Source organism: Choristoneura fumiferana, chromosome 2, assembly GCF_025370935.1.
Source record: "Choristoneura fumiferana chromosome 2, NRCan_CFum_1, whole genome shotgun sequence".
In the NCBI taxonomy this organism is placed as follows: domain Eukaryota; kingdom Metazoa; phylum Arthropoda; class Insecta; order Lepidoptera; family Tortricidae; genus Choristoneura; species Choristoneura fumiferana.
In genome coordinates, this window is record NC_133473.1 from 16,733,758 (window position 1) to 16,756,774 (window position 23,017).

At 37.9% G+C, this 23,017-nt stretch overlaps 3 protein-coding genes across 11 annotated transcripts; 2 read left to right on the forward strand and 1 right to left on the reverse strand.

Moving 5' to 3' along the window:
• Positions 1–24: 24 nt before the first annotated feature.
• Sap30 (SIN3-associated polypeptide 30) lies at positions 25–3,033 on the forward strand. Its single transcript, XM_074110795.1, has 3 exons — positions 25–802; positions 1,138–1,356; positions 1,842–3,033. Exons 1-3 carry the CDS (start codon positions 608–610, stop codon positions 1,968–1,970), a joined length of 543 nt encoding a protein of 180 aa, XP_073966896.1. The 5' UTR covers positions 25–607; the 3' UTR covers positions 1,971–3,033.
• Positions 3,034–3,395: 362 nt separating this feature from the next.
• Positions 3,396–7,977, reverse strand: Rrp45 (exosome complex component Rrp45). Its single transcript, XM_074110790.1, has 7 exons — positions 7,800–7,977; positions 7,612–7,706; positions 7,266–7,488; positions 6,769–6,989; positions 5,485–5,736; positions 4,814–4,983; positions 3,396–3,551 (listed from the first exon to the last, which is right to left on the reverse strand). Exons 1-7 carry the CDS (start codon positions 7,863–7,865, stop codon positions 3,445–3,447), a joined length of 1,134 nt encoding a protein of 377 aa, XP_073966891.1. The 5' UTR covers positions 7,866–7,977; the 3' UTR covers positions 3,396–3,444.
• A 3,944-nt stretch (positions 7,978–11,921) lies between these two features.
• On the forward strand, positions 11,922–22,864 carry Ir76b (Ionotropic receptor 76b). Of its 9 annotated transcripts, none has more exons than XM_074110802.1 (11): positions 11,922–12,124; positions 12,703–13,134; positions 13,794–13,864; positions 15,369–15,557; positions 16,024–16,187; positions 16,918–17,087; positions 19,383–19,576; positions 20,165–20,361; positions 20,704–20,799; positions 21,394–21,577; positions 22,105–22,864. In XM_074110802.1, the coding sequence occupies exons 2-11, from the start codon at positions 13,050–13,052 to the stop codon at positions 22,393–22,395; spliced, it is 1,641 nt and encodes a 546-aa protein (XP_073966903.1). In that variant the 5' UTR covers positions 11,922–12,124; positions 12,703–13,049; the 3' UTR covers positions 22,396–22,864. The 9 variants fall into 9 exon arrangements, with proteins under 9 accessions (XP_073966903.1, XP_073966916.1, XP_073966922.1 ...); XM_074110815.1 differs by having other exon boundaries at positions 12,748–13,134; XM_074110821.1 differs by having other exon boundaries at positions 12,762–13,134.
• Positions 22,865–23,017: the final 153 nt, after the last annotated feature.

Below are 23,017 nucleotides of genomic sequence, written 5' to 3' on the forward strand. Positions count from 1 at the left end.
GCACACATTCACGCACAATACGAACGATCTGTTTTCCACCAAGCGCTTATTACACGAGCCGGGGACGAAAGAAAGAAGGAACTAATTTCATTTACGTTCTTGTTGTCGGTGAGCGCTGGTGTTAGTGTGATCTGTAAGCTAGCTACCTCGCTCGGTACTTTGTGTGTTGACAGTTGTGGAACGATTGACGCGAACGAATGGCTATAAGCTAAAAAGTCGTCGGTGAATAATTTCACTTTTCTTTATTATATTATTAAAGATACTGGTGTATAAAAATCATATCGTTTACAATAATTATCGAGCCCTTAGTGAAAGAAACAGTTATACGTAGTGGTCATTGAGAAATATCCGGGATTTCTTGTGAATAGAAGTGATGAACCTTTGTGCATATGCGCTGTTATTGAGAAATTTCCCCGTCCAGATGGTGATCCAAGGATAAAAACTGATTACTCTGCCGCGCCTTGTGATGAATCTGCTGGTCTTCATCGTAAAAATGATTTGTGTTGTTGCAAATCATAACCTCAATCGCGAGTCTTTGTGAATACGTCGATTCGTCGTTAAGCGCCAGTGCGACGTCTGAAATAATCGTGAAGTTTATTCGTTATATATGATTCAACGCGAGTATCAAATGAACAACGGGTTTAGTACAGGAGAAGAAGATTCTCGAGGAAATTCCGATCAAATATGTTGCCTTGTGGATGATAGTGAGCGGTGTAGGCGCTCGGCAGGCAACGCCGCGTACAGCAAGCGTATCCAAAAGACGGTGACGCAGCGGAGGCTCAAGTTGAATATCGACCCTCAGGTAAGGCAGTGACAACTTTCATACTTTTAAATAATCTACCTAGGACCTTCATGGTACTTTTTTAATAAGCTCCATTTATCACAGAAAAACCTCTTAAATTTTTTTTGCACATTAGTGAGCAGGTACCAGGAGAAAGGTGCATAGAAAAACACAAAACCCTTTCTAAATTTAGAGGCTGAATGAGAGAGAATATGAATAATAATAATAGCATAAGCTTAATTATTGTCTCATTGTTGCTACAAAACTGATTACATCATCATTTTTTTATGATCCCTGCTGCAAAACCAATTTAACCACAATAAATAAAACAAATACATATACAACTTTGTTTACAGGCTAGGCACACATATATTTGTGACTATCACAAAAACATGATACAGTGCGCACGGACAAAACAACGGAGGCCCAAGGACTCTGAAGACGATAGCAACGAAGCAGAGATGGATTCACCAGAAGTGGACTGGTTCTCATTGCAAGTAAATACCCTGAGACGGTACAAGAGGCATTACAAAGTGCCAACACGGCCAGGCTTCAACAAAGCTCAATTAGCTGATGTAAGTTATTCATTTACTTACTAGTGTCTAAAATGACCCTTAACAGATTAAGGCATAAGCTGAAATCTTTATGAATAATGTTGATGTTGGAAAAACCACTTTAACACATTTAATACTTAGGGAGTTTTTGGTAAGAAATAGAAAAATGCTGATTCAGTCAAAGTATTTTAATTCAATTTAGGCTATAACAAGCATTTATGAATGTCAAAAAGAAATCTAACACTGGTTTGGAAAAACCTTTGTTAAGAAGTATCCGCCAAGAAACTCAAAATGTTTATGAGCATAGTGCTATTGGTAGTGAATGTGTCAAAGGTATATACAGTCAGCAACAAAAATATAGATACAGCCAAAGTGCCAAAGATATGTGTACACAACCTTAATGTTCAGGCAATAAAGTCCTGTTTACATATTTTTGGCACTTTGGCTGTATCCATATTTTTGTTGCTGACTGTACTAGCAAATTAATTTATTGTGTTCTGTTTCAGGCTATACAAAAACACTTCAAATCCTTGCCAGTAAATGAGAAAGAGATTATGACGTATTTTATTTACATGGTGAAGACAAACGGCAATAAGTTGGACCAGAAAAACGGAATTAACTCTGACTCTGTATAGACTGTGGTGTAACTGTACTTTTTAGAACACTTGAGTGTTAAACTTAGCTTTAGAATTAAGTAACACTATTTCTCTTCTTAAATTATCAGTCTGTGATACTAACTTGTATCAGGACAATGTATTGGTAAAAAAATGAGATTGAGAAAGTAATAATGAAGTTTATTCCGTCATACTAAATTTTATGTGACATTTTAAGGGCCTCTCTGTACTAATGTTTTGCCATCAGGAGTGGATAATATAGTGATTTGACTGACATGACATGACATGACTATCCTACCACAATGGAAAGACAAATACACCTTTGATTGAACTAGACACAGCATCAGAGCTGTCATTAATTTTCATAAAATATTATATCTGAGCTTCATCTTTTCAGTTTTGACAATATTGTCTTAGAGGATAATGAATGATGACATAAGACTTCATAAATGTGCTGAATATTGACATGGGCTACTTATCTAAAAGAAAAATTAACAACACGTCAAACAAGTGTCAATGCCCAGGGATTTAGAGATTGTTACATAATTTGATTCCTAGTAGTTTTTTAATCTCATTTCTTAATTTAAAATATTGTCCCACTCACATTGGTTGGATTTATTTGAAATATTTATTCAACAAGAAAACTGTAATGTATTAAATTGTTTTAATTTTAATCAAAAATGTTTTATAATTATTTAACTAAAAACCATTTCTTCTCTTTTGTTACAAAAATTAATATGAACAATTGCTATTGATCACAATAAAATGCATAAATGCACAAATCTAGGTAGTAACTTGGGGTGTTGTGAAATTCTCAAATCTCATTATTCTGATATTACCCTAAAATTACAAACCCCATTATCTGTCAATAGCTTCAAACCTGTTAACAAAATGTATATGTCTTGTCTTTGTCTGGCAACAGAAAATATCGAAATGATTGATAAAGAAAAATGTATGTACTGAAACAAGTGGCTAAGAATAAGGGGATGAATACAATCTTGATCTTGTATTGTCATTCATTTTTCTTTTGTCGCTAAATATGCCCATTTATTACTACTCCATAGAAATAGGTGTATTTAGTGACTTGCGTGGGACTTAGCTAATTTTTGTGGTAATGATAGATAATCAACTTTTTTGACTGACATAACAATCGCAAAACTCTAGTCTTAAAAAGCCCTTGAGAGTTGTATGAAGTTGTTTTCAAATGATACCTGATATTACAGGATGTATGTTCTGAGCACTGTATGAATGCTTAGTCTATAAGCATGTTAGGATTGAAATGAACTTCATTATCAAGTAATTTATTTCCAATTAGTGTAATTAGACAATAATTATTATTGTATTATATTGTGTATGTAATCCTTTCAGTGTCAAAATGTTATGTATGATTGTTAATTTATGAGGGAAATGCAATGCTAATATAATACTGTTAAGAGATAATAACAGTAAATTGTAAAATGGAATTTTATTACATTTTATGTAACAAATATGGCTATTAATCCACTATGGTACAGTCTTCTTCTGATTCTGATGAAATCTCCACCCAACTGGATCCACTCTTCTTTGATATAACTTCCGCAGTTTGTGGTACCGATGACACAACTGAAAAGAGAAATATGTTTTCCTTAAACATGACATGAAATATTCACGTTGTGTTACAAATAATAGGCCGACAAAGTTTTGCGCTGCAGGCGCTGCGGCTCGCCTACCTGCCCGCGGTCACTCTAGCGGCCTGCAAAGAGATAGATTTCATACAACTTTGCAGGCCGCTGGCCGGCAATGCGACCGTCTTTTGTTTCAACGCGCGCTCTCGGGCTCGGCCTACGCCAAAAGCACCTGCTCCGCAGCCGCCGCGCCAGCAGCCAGCGCGAAACGCGTGCACGCCATGCTTGATTTCTTGTTTTTTTTTTATTTTATTTCATGTCATGTTCATATAATGTACTATTACTGTAGAGGCCGGCAACCCCATGTTCCGGCCGAGGCTTGTATAATGCTTTTCTCAAACATTACATGAAATAAAAAAAAAAAAAAACAAGAAATGAAGCTGGCGGGACGCTAGTCTGGTCGCCCTGTTGTGTGCGCGCGTGTCGCGCTGGCTGCTGGCGCCGCGGACAAGGGCGGTGGTGCTGGGTGTGGGCCGCGTGCGTGTCGCAGAGCGCGCGTTGAAACAAAAGACAGTCGCATTGCCGGCCAGCGGCCTGCAAGGTTGAGAACATGACATGAAATATTGACGTTGTGCTACAAGTAATAGGCCGGGAAGTATCGCGCTGCAGGCGCTCCGGCTCGGCTGCCTGCGCGCGGTGACTAGCGACCTGCTAAGACATTTCATACAAATTTCCCGCCCTCGGCCGGCAATGCGACCGTCTTTTGTTTCAACGCTCACTGCGGCACGGCGCGCGCCTGCCGCCATCACCACCGCCTGCAGCCGCCGCGCCACCAGCCACACAACACGGCGACGAGACTAGCGTCCCGCCAGCTTCATTTCTTGTTTTTTTTATTTTATTTCATGTCATGTTTGAGAAAAGCACTATGTATAGGGCTGGGGGGCTTGTAAGCCTCGGCCGGAACGCGGGGTTGCCGGCCTCTACAGTAATCTACTATTTCAATCCCAGATTTGTGTGACAATTTATACATGGTAATTTTGGCACCTCATGCACTAGACGGCCACAACCACGACCTGTGACCGTAATGCTCAGATTAACTAAAGAAGCGGCCATCTGTTGGCCGTCGCAGCCAAGTGCGCGACGTTCATATGGTTTCTTTGGTTCTTTAGGTCATGGCCATCTGAAGTGCCTTAAACTCCAACACTTAAGATTTCTACTAAAGGTTAAAATAATAATAAATTATTGCTTGATGATACCTACCATCATATTTACTGGGTTCTGGCTCTATGTCCTCTTCCATATCTTCTTCCTTGGCTGGCAACTCGTCAACGTTGTATTGCTTCAGGCGTATGCTAACATCTTTTCTAGACAGGGACAGTATGTGCTCGCTTGTTATTAGATCGGAAAAGTTAATCTTTACGCGTTTTTGCCTGAAATATAAAAGTAAAAAATAATTTAATAAACTATAAAACAGGTTTTAGTGATAACTGCCTAGCTGCTCCATCATTAGACACCCTGAGACCATTAAAAAAATAATATGTATAGTCTGTGCGATAACTTTTAGGAACGCCTCAATAGGCAAAAGCGAACTTTGTCCGAAAATCACGGATTTACATTTGCAATGATAATAACGTAATTTTCGTCGAACTTTGCTTATAAGTTCGCATGGAACCCTCAGTTGCGAGTCAAACCTGCACTTGCTTAGTTTTTTCCATTATTTTCGAATATTTTTGATCAAAAGGCATTGCGAAGGCAAAGGTAATGTTATTAATTGATTCATTAATAAATTAACGTTAAGTTTACATAATTGCATTAGGTATTTCCCAAACATGCTTTTTTAATTAGGAGTGATTGCAAAATTCAGGCGGTATTGATAAATCATGGCAATTATTCAAGTTAAATAGGTTAAAGTGAAACGACTCAAAACTTACCTCAAAGTATCATCGCTGACAATACACTTTTTGACCATGTCAACAATCTCTTTACACCTAGTAGCAGCACTCGTTATGGCCTTGTGAACTAAGTTGGAGTTGTAGATAGCAGCTCCAGTCAAATCCAACAAGCACAGCTCCTTGTATTGGTTCATGCCGATGACCAGTAAGCCGCCTCCTGTGTTGATGCCTTCCTCTGTGCTGCTGGTGCATACTGATTCTTCGATGAAACTCGGGTCTGATATCATTATGCTATAAGAGAAAGTATAATGTAAATAAATAAATAAATATCATGGGAAACTTGACTGACACCAATTGACCTAGTCCTAAAGCAAGCAAAATTTGTGTTATGGGTCATTTCCTTCACATTAATTAATGTTCGAGCTAACGTGAAAGAGACCACACAGAATACCACGCCACGCTTTTTTCCCGCGCGGTATTCTGTGTGGCCTCTTTCATGTTAGCTCGACGAGAACGCCAGTGTCGTAAGATCTTTTTTCTATTTCTCGTAGTCGGACCATTATGCTAGCTTTATGGATCAGAGTAAATCCAATTTGTTATTCAATTAAGTGCATTGTATTGAGTGTAATGCTGCAATGCTAATACCTACTAAATACCCACTTGGTCATTACATCAATCAATTCGCAGCAACACAGGTTGGTTTAGCGTGCAATATGGCTAACATTAAGGAAACTATATAGTCTGTTCGTCTCAGTAGATGTTTATATATGACTGTTTGTTTCTCAATAAATAAATAAATAAATAAATTAACTATCATAAGGTTGCGGGTGAGCAAGGAAGTTCTTTTAGTTCATTGGTATGTTTGTTCTCGAGTCTTGGGTGTTTAATATATATTTAAGTATGTTTATTTGTTGCCAAGTATCCATAACTTAAGCTTTACTTACTTTGAAACTAGCTCAATTGGTGTCAAGAATGTCTCTTGATATTTATTTATTACTAGCTGTTGCCCTGTTGTAGAAGTATGAAAAATAGTTTACATCCTATTCTCAGACCTACCGAATATAACATTTTTTTTTATAAAAATCAGTCAAGCCGTTTCGAAGGAATTTGGTCACAAACATTTTTGACCTGAGAATTTTATACATTAGATTATATATGTTTATTTACAACTATGAGATGTAAATTATTAAAAACTCGAGCCAGGAGAGACTTAGCATGTCCACCAAATGATACCACCGGAAACCCTGCACAGAGCACCAAACCTGCACACGGATTCTCTTATTTATTTAACTGCTGTAAATGTTAATTACTTGAAATACTTACTCATTACTGAATATTGCAAAAGTCAAGCATATTGGGTAGTGATACAAGACTGTAGGAATAGGGTCTTTTTCTGCCATAGTGTGTATTGTGATGGTGTCACCATTGCGAGTAACATCAGGTCTCTTGAAGTGAGCGAGAGAGCACAAGGCTGCTATACTGGCACATTCTATAAGGTTTCCTGCATGGTTTAGCACTTTGAGGTCAACTCGTAATGACCATACCTGTAATTTGATAGTAACATGGTATTATTATACAGGAAAGGGCTTATTTATTTTATTTATTAAAGGAACACTTCATTTTTCTTGGACAAGTAATCATGTACTTTCTCTGACTTAAGTTCTTGTGAACTACAACCAGTTTCAAACTCCATACAAAAAAAATATTCAGAAATTGCTGACATTATAGATATGATTAGCTAAAACTAAATAAATCTCAATGCACTTTAAATTTTCTACATTGTATTAAATTTAAGTTTTTTCCTATTGTTAGCTACTAACCTTTTCTTCTGCAACAATACAAAGGGTTTCCAAGTCAATACATTTAGAGTCCTTGTAACATTTTTCAAGCAGTCTGTTCAAATATACAGTGAGGTCAGTCTGGCGATTAGCTTCGAACTGTGGCCCAGCCATTGGACTTAGCTCCACATTTATGTATAAAACACCTTCATTTGGTCGTGTTAGTTTGGGCTGCACTACCTCGCAAGAAACTTGAGCTAAAACTCTACAAACAGCAAACAGTTTCCATATATACCTAAGCTTATTCGTCAATTTCAACTAATTGAAAATAAACATTAATTGAAAAATATATGATTGTGGACAGAATAATTTCTTTGGCAGAACTTACTTTGTTTCCCCCAGTGATACCATGCAACTGCCATATTCGGATCCAAATGCGATATCCAACTTCCTACTTTCATCATAATTTCTTCCATCTAGTCGCTGTAAAATAATGAGGATAGCTCAAGACTGCAATATTTTCATGGACACAAAACCTATTTGGAAGTAGATATTTATTAGTACAAACAAACTTACATGGCCCTCTGATACTATTCTTTGTAAGAAACTTTTCTCACAGTTTGATAAGAAGTTTTCCCGCATTTTAAAGGAAGTAAACAAATAGTGTTTTATTTTATTTAGGTTATAAGTAGTCTGTGATTAGTGCGTTTAACTGTTTAACCACAGATTACTAATATGTTTAACTTAACCCTCATTTTTTTTTAAATAGAAGTCACTGTCAGACAGTGTCATTCAGTTATGTCAAGTCAAGGTGACATTTTGATGTTACCATTTAAATAATAGTATCTTTTCTTCGTGGTTTATACCTAGTTTGTAAATAAAAGTCTATAGTAATTTAATTTCATAAATTAATTAAAGCCCCTTCTTGCAAATGTACCCTACCCACATTCATAAAGATTTTTGTCTGGGGGTCTACTCTGGTATTCGATATTAATATCGTGTGATCCCTCTTATACTCCTATTGGTAAGAGCGGGACGGCACCATACGAAGTTTGAAAATCGAATTTTGTAATATAAGGCCAGTAGGGCTCTAGGACTACTGCGAAATTTGAAAATCGAAGTTCGTATCGTATAGTACCGTCCCTCTCACTCTCGGATTAAAAAATATAAGCGTCGGCTCGGCAGGACGGTACGATACAAGTTTCGTAGTAGCCCTACAGGCTCAGGCTGCGGCTGATCAAAACTTTTTTTTTGTGTTGTTAGAAAGCGTTGACAAGGGTAAAATTAATTCACTAACTAGCAACACATAAAAATGGGGGAGTCTGTTTAAGAATACGTTTGTATCATTCCCAGTTCATGAAGAAATCAAGTTTAAACCAATACATGCAATAGCTTGAAAAGAGCATTTGTCAGATTTTTTGCCTGTAGTTGGCGGCATTGATGCAATTACCCGCGAGAAAAAATATTTAATTTTGAGTGACCTCAGAGGATAATTTTTCCGGTGTCTAGTATAATTATCCCACTATTTGTCCGTTACTCGATAAAAATATTCTATAAAATGAAATAAAACAGGTTATAGTTAGTTTAGTTAATTATATTTGACGACCAGATGGCCTAGTGGTTAGAGAACCTGACTACGAAGCTTGAGGTCCCGGGTTCGATTCCCGTGTCGGGGCAGATATTTGTATGAAAAATACGAATATTTGTTCTCGGGTCTTTAATATGTATGTAAGTATGTATCTCTATCTATCTATATAATTATATTTATCCGTTGCTTAGTACCCATAACACAAGCTTTCCTAAGCTTACTTTGGGACTAGGTCAATTGGTGTGAGTTGTCCAGTGATATTTATTTGTGATATTTATTTATAGTGGAGGAACGATAATCATAGAAAAGAATGGCAGCTTTGATGCATTCGTCCGCGACAAAAAATATTTGTTTGCGGACTTAATTATTATTCTTAGCTGTGTGGAGCAGTGTGGAGTATAGGGGAAATAAAAAAAACATTGAAACAGAACCTCCGCCTTTTTGAAGTCGGTTAAAAAAGGAGCACAAACTCAATTGAAACTCAAGATAATTATAACGATAAAAACAGTAAGATATATATTTTTTTAATATTATTTATTATAGATGACGAAAATTAAATCACCTTACACGTTTTTTACATCACACTACTTAATAAGCCAGTCAAATCTTGAAAACGCAAAACGAGATGTAGGTAGAGTACCTACAGCTGCATTTTTGATAATATGTTGTTCGGAACTCTTAGGAGAGGTTGTGCTCCCGGCGAAATACGCGAAAATCCACAAAAGTTTTGGAGTTCAACTTCCCTGCTGCTGGTTACTAGTTCATTCTAGTGATGTAACATGAAAAAAAAAGACTGTTTTTTTTTCACAATGTTGAAAAAAACATGAAAAAAAACTTAGTAGCCTTGTTTTTCTGTTTTTTTTTTCAGAAATAAAATCATTAGGAAATTAATTGTTTAATTGAGTTATGTTTTCTAATTTCGTTCATTTTACAAAAATAACAAATCAAATTAAGTACTCATGAATAAATTAAACAAAAATTTGTGGCGTTATCTGGGACTGGGAAAAGGGACCTTGTTCGAGTTTAAAGTAAAATGTCGAAAAAAAAACATTTTTCTTTTTTTACTCTATATTAATAATCAGGGTCTAAATTCTAATTTGACAGAGGCACAAGTTTTTAAATCATGAGTTAATAAAACATCCCTTAAAGTTTAGTAAGAAAGAAACCTTATTGTCGGTGCCGCTCTTGAATGCTTTCTGTGCGCTCGGTATCGGTTTGGAAGACGTGTCGGACGTCGGTACTTTGTCGGCGCGTCATCATCTCATCATCATCCCAGCCTATATACCTACGTCCCACTGCTAGGCACAGGCCTCTTCTCAGAATGAGAGGGCTTGGGCAGTAGTTCCCACGCGGGCCCAGTGCGGTGCTTGTCGGCGCGTAAAAAACGTCAAAGAATCAGCATAAATTGCGTTTAATACAATACAATACAATATACAATAACTCTTTATTGCACACCAACACAGTAAGCAGTACAGAAAAAGTATACCTATACATAGAGATTTTCTTAGGTAAGCAATAGGCGGCCTAATTAATTAGAGTAAGGTAAATCATCAATAACTGGCCTTAGGGCCTTATCACACTAGCGACCACCTAGCGACACTTATCCTCTAAAGTTCTAAACATAGACCGAACGGGGATATCCCGTGCGCAGTTTGAATGTTGTCAATATATTCATGTAAACTTGGAACTATTTAACCAAAACGGCATGGTAGATTTATAAATAAATAAAAAACTCTAATATTGACTGTTAAGTATTAATAATTTACGGAAACTGCCTTTTTAATTTTAAATTTTGTACTCTTGAAAAAAAAACATGCTCCAGAATAAAACACGTGTTTTTTTTTCATGTTTTTTTTTAAGTTTTTTTCACAATAGAAGCAACACTAGTCCATTCCCAGCTGTTCGATTGTTCGTGTACCTACTTCCAATCACTCCTGACCACTTTTATTTAACCTAACAAAACGACCAATTTCTATTTGGCTTAGATAAGAAACACCACAAAACCCTTTTATAAGTAATATTTAACTTACCCAACAATTTTTATTTACTGTTTGTTACGTGGAGTGACAAGTCATGCCATCACTCATTATTAGAATATTGACGATGTAGGCACATAATTATGTCAACGTTGATGATTTTGCTCGTTTACCTAAGGGTGGGTTAGAGTGGATATGACAAATAAGTGGGTCATCGAAAATTCTGCTTTAATACCTATTGGCTAGAATAATATTAATATAGAATAATATGAATATTGAAATATTGGTGTGTCATCAATTATGCTGGTTGTCATTTTTAAGATAATATCGGGTGTACAAATCGGTTCAGTAATTTTGTAGAGATCATAATACAGTATTTTTTGAGGATGTAAAGGAATGATTTGGATTAGAGCAGTGAGATAAGTGAACTAATAACATATCAGCCAGCAGTCAAGTGGTAGGCCTTGTGGTTTCAGTCTATGGCCTCTCAAGATGAGGTTCGTGGACTCAAACCTAGCCTCCCACCTCTAAGTTTTTCAGAAGTCATGTGCGAAGTAATATTTAAAATGTATCATGAGCTTTACGGAGAATAAAAACATCGTGAAGAAACCTGCACAAACTGCGAGGCGGTTTTTTTTTTATTCAACTGGATGGCAAACGAGCAAGTGGGTCTCCTGATGATAAGAGAACACCACCGCCCATAAACACCTGCAACACCAGGGGGATAACAGATGCGTTGCCAACCTAGAGGCCTAAGATGGGATACCTCAAGTGTCAGTAATTTCACAATAAGTTAAGTAAGTTAAATTTAATGGTGTGAGTATCAAGGTTCCAATCCACATTGGGATAGCGTGGACGCAGCTTGAACCCTACTTTGACTTTGAAAAGAGGTCTGAGCAGAAGAACAGAGTCCAGCAGTGAGACATGAATAGGCCATATAGGCCGAAGACAAAGTTAAAAGTGGCTAGGTCATAACAAGATTGCGCAAGCGATTCTTTCTTCATTTGATGCTCTTATTACTACAAAATCTTGTTACCAAAGAACAGAAAAATAAAACATCAAATAAAATTCAGTCGTATCAACATTAGGCTCATCGTCGTTCATGGCGTGACTGTCATCGTAATCGTGGTCAAAGGTAGCGCATCCCATTAAGCCGCGACATGCCGCCTTAAGCGCCGCCCGCTCGGCAGCGGAAGGCCCAAGCAGGCGTCCCCAACGTCGAACAAAACGGGTGCAGTTCAAAAGTTGGATACCTTAAGATACCGATATTTTCCGTTGTGCAACAAACTATTAACAATTGGCTGTGTCTCAAAAATTATATTTAGTTAGTTCGTCAGGTAGATTATCAGAAAATAATGGACGCATATTCGTATTTTTTCATTTGTCAATAAAACAAATAATGAATAAAAAATTATGAAGATCCCGAACTTTGACGCACTTCATCTGTCATTTTGTTGTTTTGATTAACAAAAGAATAAATACCTGCTCAAGTTTTCTGATGATAAATGTAACTTTAGTTATAAATAGACTTGCTATTACATTTCCTCGCAATCGAAGTGAAAAGCAGTGTAAAACGTGTCTATTCGCCCTCGCCGTACGGGCTCGGGTGGCTAACATCTCGTGTAAATCGGCTCGTTTTATGCTCTTGTACAATCTACTATTTTACACCTGGAACTACCTAATAAAAATTGTTTCGATTATTTTCGTGTCAGTTCAGTTTTTTTGTAAAGTACAATTCAATAGAATCTGTCAATTTTCTACATATTTAAGACACCCTGTCGTGGCACACTTGATTATAATATATTGCAATTATCATCGAATTAGTCACATCACAAAGCCTTAGGCAGCCCGGTGTTTATATTAGTAGGCTGGAAGTGTCTACAGGATTGTCATATTCTATTGAATTGGAGTATAGTTACCGGTTAACATGGTCCGACATTTTGAACTCCAACCACTACAGGACTCGATTTAAAGGTCTTTAGCAGCGCAGAACTTTGGTATTTGGTACAACTTTGGCCCCAAGTCATGGTATTATCGTGATATGATAGTGGAACATTACAATTCTGGTCACGGCGTATTCAGGCAGCGATGAACTTGGCGCTGCTTTGATCACCGTAACTCGGCACGGTGAGGTGACTCAAGCAATCAAGACATCGGCAAAAGTAGCCATATTTGTATCCACTAGACCCGGGTTTAGTGGACTCTCGTAACGTGTAACCGTAGTATCACCAGCACCAGCAAAAGCTTAGCATTGAACAAAACATGGCTGGGATGGAGCTTATTATTTCATCATTCTGCAATGCCACTTTTTGCGAAGTCGTTTATGATAATCCTCCTACACCTACACGTAAGTTTAACGAAATATTTTATGTGTCACTGCACTGTTAACGAAATGTGTGTGCATTACTTACATACCTACCTATTACAAGCTTTTACTTAATTTTCCTTCTTTGTTGGGTTACATTGCAAATTCATGTTGGCCCATTTTCCGTGGTAGGTACTTATACATAATGTAAGTGGTCTCAATAGTAGATTACTGTACATGTCGGGAAGTAGGGGGCGTTCCGGCCGAGGCTTGTATAGTGCTTTTCTCAAACATGACATGAAATAAAAAAAAAAAACAAGCTGGCGGGACGCTAGTCTCGTCGCCGTTGTGTGCGCGCGTGTCGTGCTGGCTGCTGCCGGGAAAGTTGTATGAAATCTCTTTGCAGCAGGGCTACTACGAAACTCGAAGTTCGTGTCATGCGGTCCCTCTCACACTTATACTATTTAATACGAGAGCGAGAGGGACGAAACGATACGAACTTCAAGTTTCGAGTTTCGTAGTAGCCCTGCAGCAGGCCGCTAGAGTTAGGTACCTACCGCGCGCCGGCAGCCGAGCCGCAGCGCCTGCAGCGCGATGCTTCCCGGCCTGTAATGTAGCACAACGTCAATATTTCATGTCATATCAGTGTTTGAGAAAATGTTTTTTTTAATAGAAAATGATTTTTTATTTATCTGTTTCAGAACGTCAAGTTGAGGGTCCAGTTAACAAAAACGAACTTAACGGAAAACATTTGAAAGTCGCAACTTACGATGTAAGTTAAAGATAAGTATTCGTATGTCCATTAGATTATTTCAAGTGTTTCCAGCTTTTGAATCGAGCCTAACATAAGCATCAGGTAAACTATAAAAGGCAGAGTAGTAACTTCCAGGGTCTAGTCTAGTGGGTGATAAATTAAGCAAAATGTTTCATTTACCTAACAATAGTTTAATAATTACATACATACTCGTACAGCATGATTCGGGAGACGTGAGAGGACGAACCCTACACCCTCAGTAATTGTGCATTGTTCACAATCATATTTAAGTAAAGCAAAGTGAACATGCAACATTAAAAAAAACGTTAATCTCACTTATTGTGATGTTGTGGACCAAGTGATAAATCGGTGACCAATATATATATCGCACCTTTGCGATAAAACTGTGACATCTGGTAATATCGCAATCGCGTTTTGTCGCAAAGGTGCGATATGTCGCTTCTTGAAAACTGTGCTATCTCCAAAGTTGCACTATTACCAGATGACACAATTTTGTCGCAAAGAAGCGATATGAGATAGCAATTTGATTAAAACCATTCAAATAATTAAATTGCCCGGGCACTATACATAATGTCTAGAGAGCGGATTTGAAGTAGCGATTACAAGTTTAATATGGATAAGACTAGTAGGTACAAGTAAGTAAGTATTTATTTTTATCAAAAAGCGTAATAAATATGATCTATTATGTTTGAGCTGTATAAAACTCCTTTACTTAATTAGAATAAAAAAGAATTTTATACCTAAAGTTTGTTGCAGGAATAACATTTATTGAATTTAATTATCTATAAGATTGCATTGCGGTAAGTAAGTAAGTAAGTAATACGATAACTGTAAGACCAATAAACAACATGACATCTAACAAATAAATCTATCTATCTATCTAACCAATCGCACTAGTCTTATCCATATTAAACTTGTAATCGCAACTTCAAATCCGCTCTCTGATAATTTTTATCACCTATTGGGCAGAGTAATAAAAATATGAGCTTCATTATTATCTTTTATATTTTTGACATAAAATTCCTTCATTTTATAAATGCATTTATCTAGGTATATAATTAAATATCTATCAAAATCCTTAAAGTAAGTAAGTTATCTATAATGGTTGAAATCAATTCTGGTATGTTTTGGTCGCAGTTGAACCTAACATGCTTTTCCTCGCTACGCTCGTCGTCGCACCTAACTTTCCGATTGATTGAATCAGACTTTAGATGGCCAAAAATCAATTGTAATCAAATTGCCCAACGATCACGTAGCAATATTTATAATGACCGGACAATGTGATAAATAATGAAGTTTAGATAAAAATTAATAGGTACTTCTTTGTCATTATTCATAATGCCCAGGCCCTTATTAATCACTTGGTCCATAACATAGATAATACTGGTACCTACGATAAGTACTTATAGGAGCCGTAACTAACTGAATCCGGTAGGGTTGGTCCTGCTAACGTCTCCCGAATCACCTGTATTATTTTATTGAGAGAAGTATTATGTTCCAGAATTATCCCCTTAGCTGGGTGGAGACCACCGAAAACAACACCCTGCTAGGCCGCGGTGTCGCCTTCGAAATATTTGGTATACTACAACAACAATTCAATTTTACTTACGATGTGATCACTCCGTCGCATAATTTTGAAATAGGTGGGAGAGAGCCAGACCAGTCTTTGATCGGATTAGTAAATAGTACCGTAAGTATTTAATTCCTCTACCTAGTACGTTTAGTTTAGTGGACGTCTTTCGGCTGACATGATGATGATGATGATGAGTAGGTACGTTTAGTTTAGTTGTTACCTTAGTATATAACCATTTTGTAGGTAGTAGGTACCTATGATTGCCATGTAGTCGTTCTTACTTCTTAACTTTACATCAGTAGTAATAGTTACATACTACATTTTCAACATTATTTTACCTACTTAGGTAGTACTTACATCGTCAGCGTCAGTGCAGGACCAAACTGCATGTTTTGGTGAAGTGAAAACATAATTTTCGTTAAAATTATTATATTACTTACATGAAGTATCCCGCCATCTACTTTTTATTGTCTACTGTAAGAAAAACTTTTTTTTTTCATTTAGAAGGTCCTGCACTGACGCCGACGACAATTTATGTGGGAAGCCCCTCCCAAAAATAAATTTGTTTATACTTTTCATACAGAAAGTGGATATGGCCGTGGCCTTTGTACCCATTCTATATAAATACCAGAGGATGGTGGACTTCTCGTCGATACTGGACGAGGGCGTGTGGAACATGATGCTGAAAAGGCCTAAGGAGTCTGCTGCCGGTTCCGGACTCTTGGCACCGTTTGAAGTTCACGTGTGGTGGGTTGAATGTCAAGCGTAACGTAAATCTGTTCATTCTCCACTGCAAATTACTTACAGATGGGCAATGTACTTATAGTAAGATGAAAGATCTTGCTTATAATGATGGCTTAGCGGAGCCAGGTCGAGGGTAGAGCAATTCGAGCAGCCGCTCGAGGAGTCAACTAGCGTGAGCCCCGAACGGGATCCTTTCGACTGCCATAATTTTATAAGTCATAATGTAATGTTTGTGATAATTATAGTTAGTCATAAAAAAACCGTCTGAACCCATACATTTTTCATAATTTATTAAATGGTCATCCTGTGGAAATCTATAGGTTAGGTTAGGGTTGTTTTGGCTGAAAAATTAATGGTTTCAGAGAAAATAAGTTATGTCAAACATTACATTATGACTAACAATTTTCGACCAGTCGATGTAAACCCGGCGCGAACAACAATTTAGTGATAGGTATACTCGTAGGTACATAAACAAATTGTGATATCGGCAGTGGATACGTATTCGGTTTACATTCAAATCTTCGTTTACAACTACGTGTATTATGAATTTATGATACGGAGGGGTGCTAATAATTGGGTTCCCATCGTGTTGCCCACATTTTAACGTATTTAACGTCAGTGACGACTAGCATGGCTAAGATTGTAAACTCTCACTCTTCGGTTTTCACTCCACTCCAGTGGCATTTGCTATTAATATTTATCATTTATACCATGTCTTTATTGTTATCCCCAGGTACTTGATCCTAGCAGCGGTGTTGTCCTATGGACCCTGCATCACTTTTCTAACCTACATCCGATCCAAGCTAGTGAAGGACGACGAGGAACATATCCCGCTCTCGCCAAGCTTCTGGTTTGTCTACGGAGCCTTCATAAAGCAAGGCACCATTTTGGCTCCTGAAGCTAGTAAGTGGCTGTAACTAGGTATTTTATTTGAAGTGATTGTGTAGCTTCTTTTAGAAGAGTTTCCGTCGCCATGATTTCCCATACTCGTATTTGCCTACTTATATCAATAACTATAGCCTTTACGGTTTCATTAGCCTGAACCATTCGGTCTAGCGGTTGAATTAAAATTGTGGGTTTTTACGTAATTTCCAAAAATTATCTAATATAGCTAATAGGTAGGTACTATCTTAATATAGGTACTATATCTACTAATTTAGCGAAATGGTACCATCTGGGCGCGGGATACAGCGAGCGATATTGACAAGGCAGGCGGAGCGAATTCGATCGACGCTGTCGGGTTAAGCTGAAGTTTGTTAGGTTTTTAATTAATTGCCAGGGACTTCACTCCGTCTGCAAAAAATCATTTATTGTTATCCCGCAGGATTTTGCAGGTGCAAGGTCCGCCCGGATTGCTACCACCATCTTGCTCGCTAATCCTGCCGTGAAGCAGCAGTGCTTGCACGGTTGTTTCGTCGTGGAGAGTAAGACAGCCGGTGAAATTACTGGCACTTCAGGTATTCCATCTTAGGCCTCTAGGTTAGCAACGCATCTGCAATACCCCTGCAGTTGCAGATGGTTATGGGCGGTGGTGATCTCTTACCATCAGGAGACCCCCTTGCTCGTTTGCCATCCAGTGGAATAAAAAAACGCAATTTTCCGGGACAGAAACTATCCTATTGTCCTGCCCAGGTTCTCAAACTATCTTCATATCTTTCATTTAAATCGGTTCCGCGGTTTTTTAAGCTTGAAAAGATAGGTAAAAGACAGACAGACTTATTTTCGCATTTATGATATTAAGTAGGTACCTACATAAAGATTCTGAATATGCAATCATAATAAAATAAATTTACGTACATACATAACCGCCATTTGCTTAATTTGAATCAAGTTTTGCGCAACATAGCTTTTTTTAAAAATTTAAGTGTTCAAGTTCAAAATCAATCCCCCAACTTTATTTTAATCCCAGTAATAGTTGGTAAGTTATCAACGCGACACAATCTATTTTATTACGACAGGCACACGGCATTATTCGATCATATCGACGCATCGCTAATGGACACCATCTATCACGGTCACACTCCATGGTGATTGTGTGTCGAAAGTATAATTCTGTCATGTTTGTAAAGAATGAGTGTAAATAACAGTTTTTTGACAGCATTAATCTTATATTTTCAATGTAAGAATGTGTAAAAATATGGGCACCCAAGTCACAAAAAACAGCGCATTACTGATTTAAAGTAAACAGCGCGGTAATAGGACGCTAAGTTCTTAGGTACTTATAAGTGCCATCCTCGAAGACGCGTGATTTTGTCAAAATTAGACATTAATGGCATTGTATCCAACCTTATGCCCACCACATCATTATACTGATTTGAATAGCAGGGGCAGGGACGGATACCCGGATCTAGGGTGGGGGCGAATGAGGCACACAACCATATAATGCAGTATTTATAAGCATGGGTGCCCAAATCACTTTTGCCCCGGTCCCAACATGAATCTCCAACATCCTGCGCTGTTGAATACGTCTCCAGAAGGGTTTCTTCGCGATATTTAATTTTCTGAGGAGTTAATTATAATTATGTAATCTTATTATGATTTACGGTGGTGTAATTTGGTAGACGGTTTGTTGATTATTTTAATACCTAACTGGGACGCGATTTGGTGAGAAGTTGCTGAGATATGAGCGTTACGTACCTACCTACGTGACTGATTCTACGATACGACCACCACAGTTTACCTACCTACTTAGTTAACTAAATATACCTAGGTACGCACGCTACGCAAATGCGTGTAGTCTTTAAAGCTTTCAGTTTTCTCAATTATTTCTTGATTACGTAGCATAAAGTAGAAAAAAAAACTACTGTTAATATAAACCTTTTAGAGGAACCAAAAATGATCGTTTATGTCGAAGCCCGAACCTATCTATCTAATGTTCAGTTACAATCGAATAATACAAACTGTTGGTCAGCTACACGTTCTCTTTTCGTTTTTTTTTATTCGACTGGATGGCAAACGAGCAAGTGGGTCTCCTGATGGTAAGAGATCATCACCGCCCATAAACATCTGCAACACCAGGGGTTTTCCATTTAAAATGCCATTGGTTGGTATTTTTTAACTGCAGAGGTCTTGATATCTGAAAGGAATTAATTGCGATGAATTTTGTCTACAGTTCGGTGGCAGGCAACAACATACCCTTTGAAATCGTCTGTTTACTTATATGATAAGTAATTACACTACATTTTTTACTTTTGGCAGACACGACCCGTGTTTTATTCACAACCTGGTGGCTCTTCATCATACTCCTGTCTGCGTTCTACACAGCTAACTTGACCGCCTTCCTCACTCTGTCAAAATTTACCCTGGACATTGAGAATCCACAGGACATACTGAAGAAGAACTATCGCTGGGTTGCACCAGAGGGCAGCACTGTGCAGTATACCGTGACAGACGTATGTTTAAATTTTTTAACCTAGATTGCTGGATAGACAAATTTCGGAAAGACCGTTGCGACATTAAGCAGGACTGTAGCCCTGTTGACATGATAAGAACGAATGGCAGAGACGATATTGGAAGCCAGGGTCCACCATTTGAAATCGATCCAAATACTGATAAAGTATGTGCTACAATCGAATAATTTGATTTCCGTGGCTTACCCCAGAAATGTAGGTAGATAACCTTTTTAAGTGTTAGAACCAGTTAACCTTATTGTTTACACTGAAACTAGCACTGTGAAAAATTAGTCCAAAATTTTTTTTTACTATAGTCTAAACCATCATGCAACTAATGTCGTGTGACAACCTACATTTGCGAAAATCATAGCAAAATTTATCTTAAAAATTACTGGTGTGTGCGCGTGTATTATGCAACAAATGTCGTGTTGACAATTTGCCCATAGCAAAATTTATCGGTACTGGTACGCGGTTCAGTTTCCTCGACTGTACCCTGTGCCACAACAAATGCAACAACCACAAAACCACCATTTCCTTTCTATACTTGCTTTCGTATCAACTGATCAAAAAACGCAATTTATGTTCTAGGTGGACTCAGATCTTTTCTACCTGAGTAAAATGGTAGCCAATGGCCGAGCACAATTTCCGTCAGTAAATACAGATCGTCAATTTTTGCCGTTAGTGGCGGGAGGAGCCGTTCTTGTGAAAGAGCAAACCGCAATAGATCATCTCATGTACAACGATTACCTTCGGAAGACGAGGGCCAACGTGGCAGAAGCAGATAGGTAACTACCTACTGGGCTTTTATTTTGGTTTATCCAGTGCCGGTTTTAGCACTTCCACCGCCCTGGGCGAGAATTCCCCCCAATTTTTGGGAATTTTCTAGAAAGTATAGGTAGGCTTCGCTCAATGAGCGAGAGGATACCCTGAGAAGCGCCTGGCGCCCTTTTAAGTCCGGTGCCCTGGGCGGTTACCCCACCGCGCCCTATACCCTAACGCCGCTACTGGGTTTATCCCAGGGTTGACTATCCGGTCGATCGTGCTAAGGCTGAAAGAACATGTTAATGCGGAAATACTTTATGAAAAGTCAAGTAGAAGGTACTTACTGATATTCTTTTGATTGCAAGGTGTACTTACGTCGTGGCTCCGCATCCTTTTATGGAGACATTAAGAGGTTTTATTTTCCCAAAAGGCAGCTACTTGAAGCCGTTGTTTGATCCTGCGTAAGTATGATCATTTCATAGGTGGCTATGTGTCAAGTTACCTTCATTCATATCTGCGAAACTCATCAAAAAAGAGCTTAGAACGTTGCACACACGACTTTTAAAATACCTACTCGTATTATCTCGCACGATATTATTTTTGGCCAAGATTAATAGGATAGTAGTGTAGTGAAAATCTATGTATATACTTGTGGTTTCTGTACTGTTTACTGTATTGGTGTGCAATAAAGAGTTATTGTATTGTATTGTATACTATTCTACTGGCTCCAACAAGATGGAGCGACGATCTGGGCCCAATTGCGTAACAAATTACAGCAAAAAGTATTAGTAAATTTCAATAAAAATCTCTAATACTATTAGCTTGTCATTCATTTATTATGCAATTGGGCCCTGGTTAAGATCGCGGGATCGCGGTGGATGCGGAAAGCATAAGATCGGTCTGAGTGGAGAGCCTTGGGGGAGGCCTATGTCCAGCAGTGGACGTCTTTTGACTGACATGATGATGATATGATTCTACTGGCTTCTTATATGTAACTACTATTTATTTATTTGTTTATATGTATTCAGCTCATTTTTGATGATCTTTCACCCTAGCCTCACGTACCTTCTACAATCTGGCATAGTGAAGTTTCTAGAACACCGTGACTTACCGAGCACCAAGATATGCCCCTTGGACTTGCAATCCAAGGACCGTAAGCTGCGGAACAGCGATCTCACAATGACGTATATGATCATGGTCACCGGATTAGCTGCAGCTATCGCAGTATTTGTTGGAGAGGTTTGTAACCACTAGCCCTTACCAACGGCTTCCCTCGCGAGGACCATTAAATCTGGCATTTGAATTGAAATTCTGAGATCACAAAATTTCCGAAATCGCCAAGATTAAGGCTGTGTCCACTCGAGCGTAGCGGGGCGGCGGTGCGGTGAACGAGATAAAATATCCGCTCCTCTTCAAGCGGAGCGTGGAAGAGGGGTAGCTCCGCGAATGGAAAAACAGTCGCGACTCCGCTCCGCATCTAACTCCACGCCTCCGCAACTCTGCTCCGCTCCGTATTACCCCCTCGTTCCGCTTCAGTGGACAAGCAGATCAGAGAGAAAGAGAGAGAGAGATCAGAACAGTAATTTTGTACTATTTACTCTACTTGTATTTTCTTTCGAACAATTTTCCATTACTTTGAAAAGGTAATTTTGAGTTTCAAAAATCGGTTACAATACGAAAAAATTCTGCTGTAATCGGTTAAGATAGGTAACCTAACCTACCTATTACCTACATGAAATAGTAACTGACGTTAGTATCTTTTCTAGATGATGATTAGACGCTACGTCCGTGTAAAGATGAAAAACATGAGTGGTGACACCAAAACTAAACCTGGTAAGATTACAGCAAGAAGTACACGAAGGTTTAAACAAGATGACAGCCGACCGCCGCCTTACGATTCCCTCTTCGGTAACAACTCTCGGTACAAAATGACAGGGAAGTCTAAAAGGAAGATCATAAACGGTAGAGAGTACTGGGTAGTCGGTACCGTTAGTGGTGAGTCCAGGCTGATACCAGTTCGAACACCTTCGGCATTTTTGTATCAGCGCGATAAGTAAATAAGTATTTAAAAAAAGTACAAATTAGGGTGCCTACAATGACAAAATGGCTATTTTATTGAGTCTACTCGTTCTCTATCGTATAACGGAATTTTCCATAATTTTCATATCCGCAAAACTGCATAGTAGAGGTATATTTTATGGCAAACATTATTATGTATGACGAATAAAATTATGGGAAACGAATGGATACGAAATTTCTTTACGTAGATTGTTATACTTCGTTTAATCTAACATTAAAAATTTTACGGTCAAATTGGCGCTTGTTTTTCAATAATCCAAAGTCGACAAAAATACTAATGTATACCACGTATAAGCAGTTTTTAATCTAGAAGTTAATGATTTTCAGTAACATCTTCGTTTTATTAAAAACATATATATGCGAATGTAACCGTTAAAATTTTAATGTTGCACAATAAAGACAAACGAATGCAGGAAAATATCTCTTGATTGATAGAGTATTTAAAAATACGGTATTGTTCTAATCAAATAACAATCTCTTATTTGACTTGATTAATTAGCACAAAGTTAGTTTCAAAGGATAAAAACTGTGTTAATATTAGATATATTTAACTTGATGTTAGTGTATTTGTATGGATTGATGTGACCACATGTTGCACGA

Coding starts and splice junctions, on each gene's coding strand:
- Rrp45 (XM_074110790.1), bottom strand. CDS start 7,865: ATGCGGGAAAACTTCTTATCAAACTGTGAGAAAAGTTTCTTACAAAGA. Junction 7,489..7,611: donor GTATCACTGGGGGAAACAAA/GTAAGTTCTGCC, acceptor TGCTGTTTGTAG/AGTTTTAGCTCAAGTTTCTT. Junction 3,552..4,813: donor AGAACCCAGTAAATATGATG/GTAGGTATCATC, acceptor TTCTCTTTTCAG/TTGTGTCATCGGTACCACAA.
- Ir76b (XM_074110802.1), top strand. CDS start 13,050: ATGGCTGGGATGGAGCTTATTATTTCATCATTCTGCAATGCCACTTTT. Junction 13,865..15,368: donor TGAAAGTCGCAACTTACGAT/GTAAGTTAAAGA, acceptor ATTATGTTCCAG/AATTATCCCCTTAGCTGGGT. Junction 16,188..16,917: donor CCGTTTGAAGTTCACGTGTG/GTGGGTTGAATG, acceptor TGTTATCCCCAG/GTACTTGATCCTAGCAGCGG.
- Sap30 (XM_074110795.1), top strand. CDS start 608: ATGATTCAACGCGAGTATCAAATGAACAACGGGTTTAGTACAGGAGAA. Junction 803..1,137: donor AGTTGAATATCGACCCTCAG/GTAAGGCAGTGA, acceptor CTTTGTTTACAG/GCTAGGCACACATATATTTG. Junction 1,357..1,841: donor ACAAAGCTCAATTAGCTGAT/GTAAGTTATTCA, acceptor GTTCTGTTTCAG/GCTATACAAAAACACTTCAA.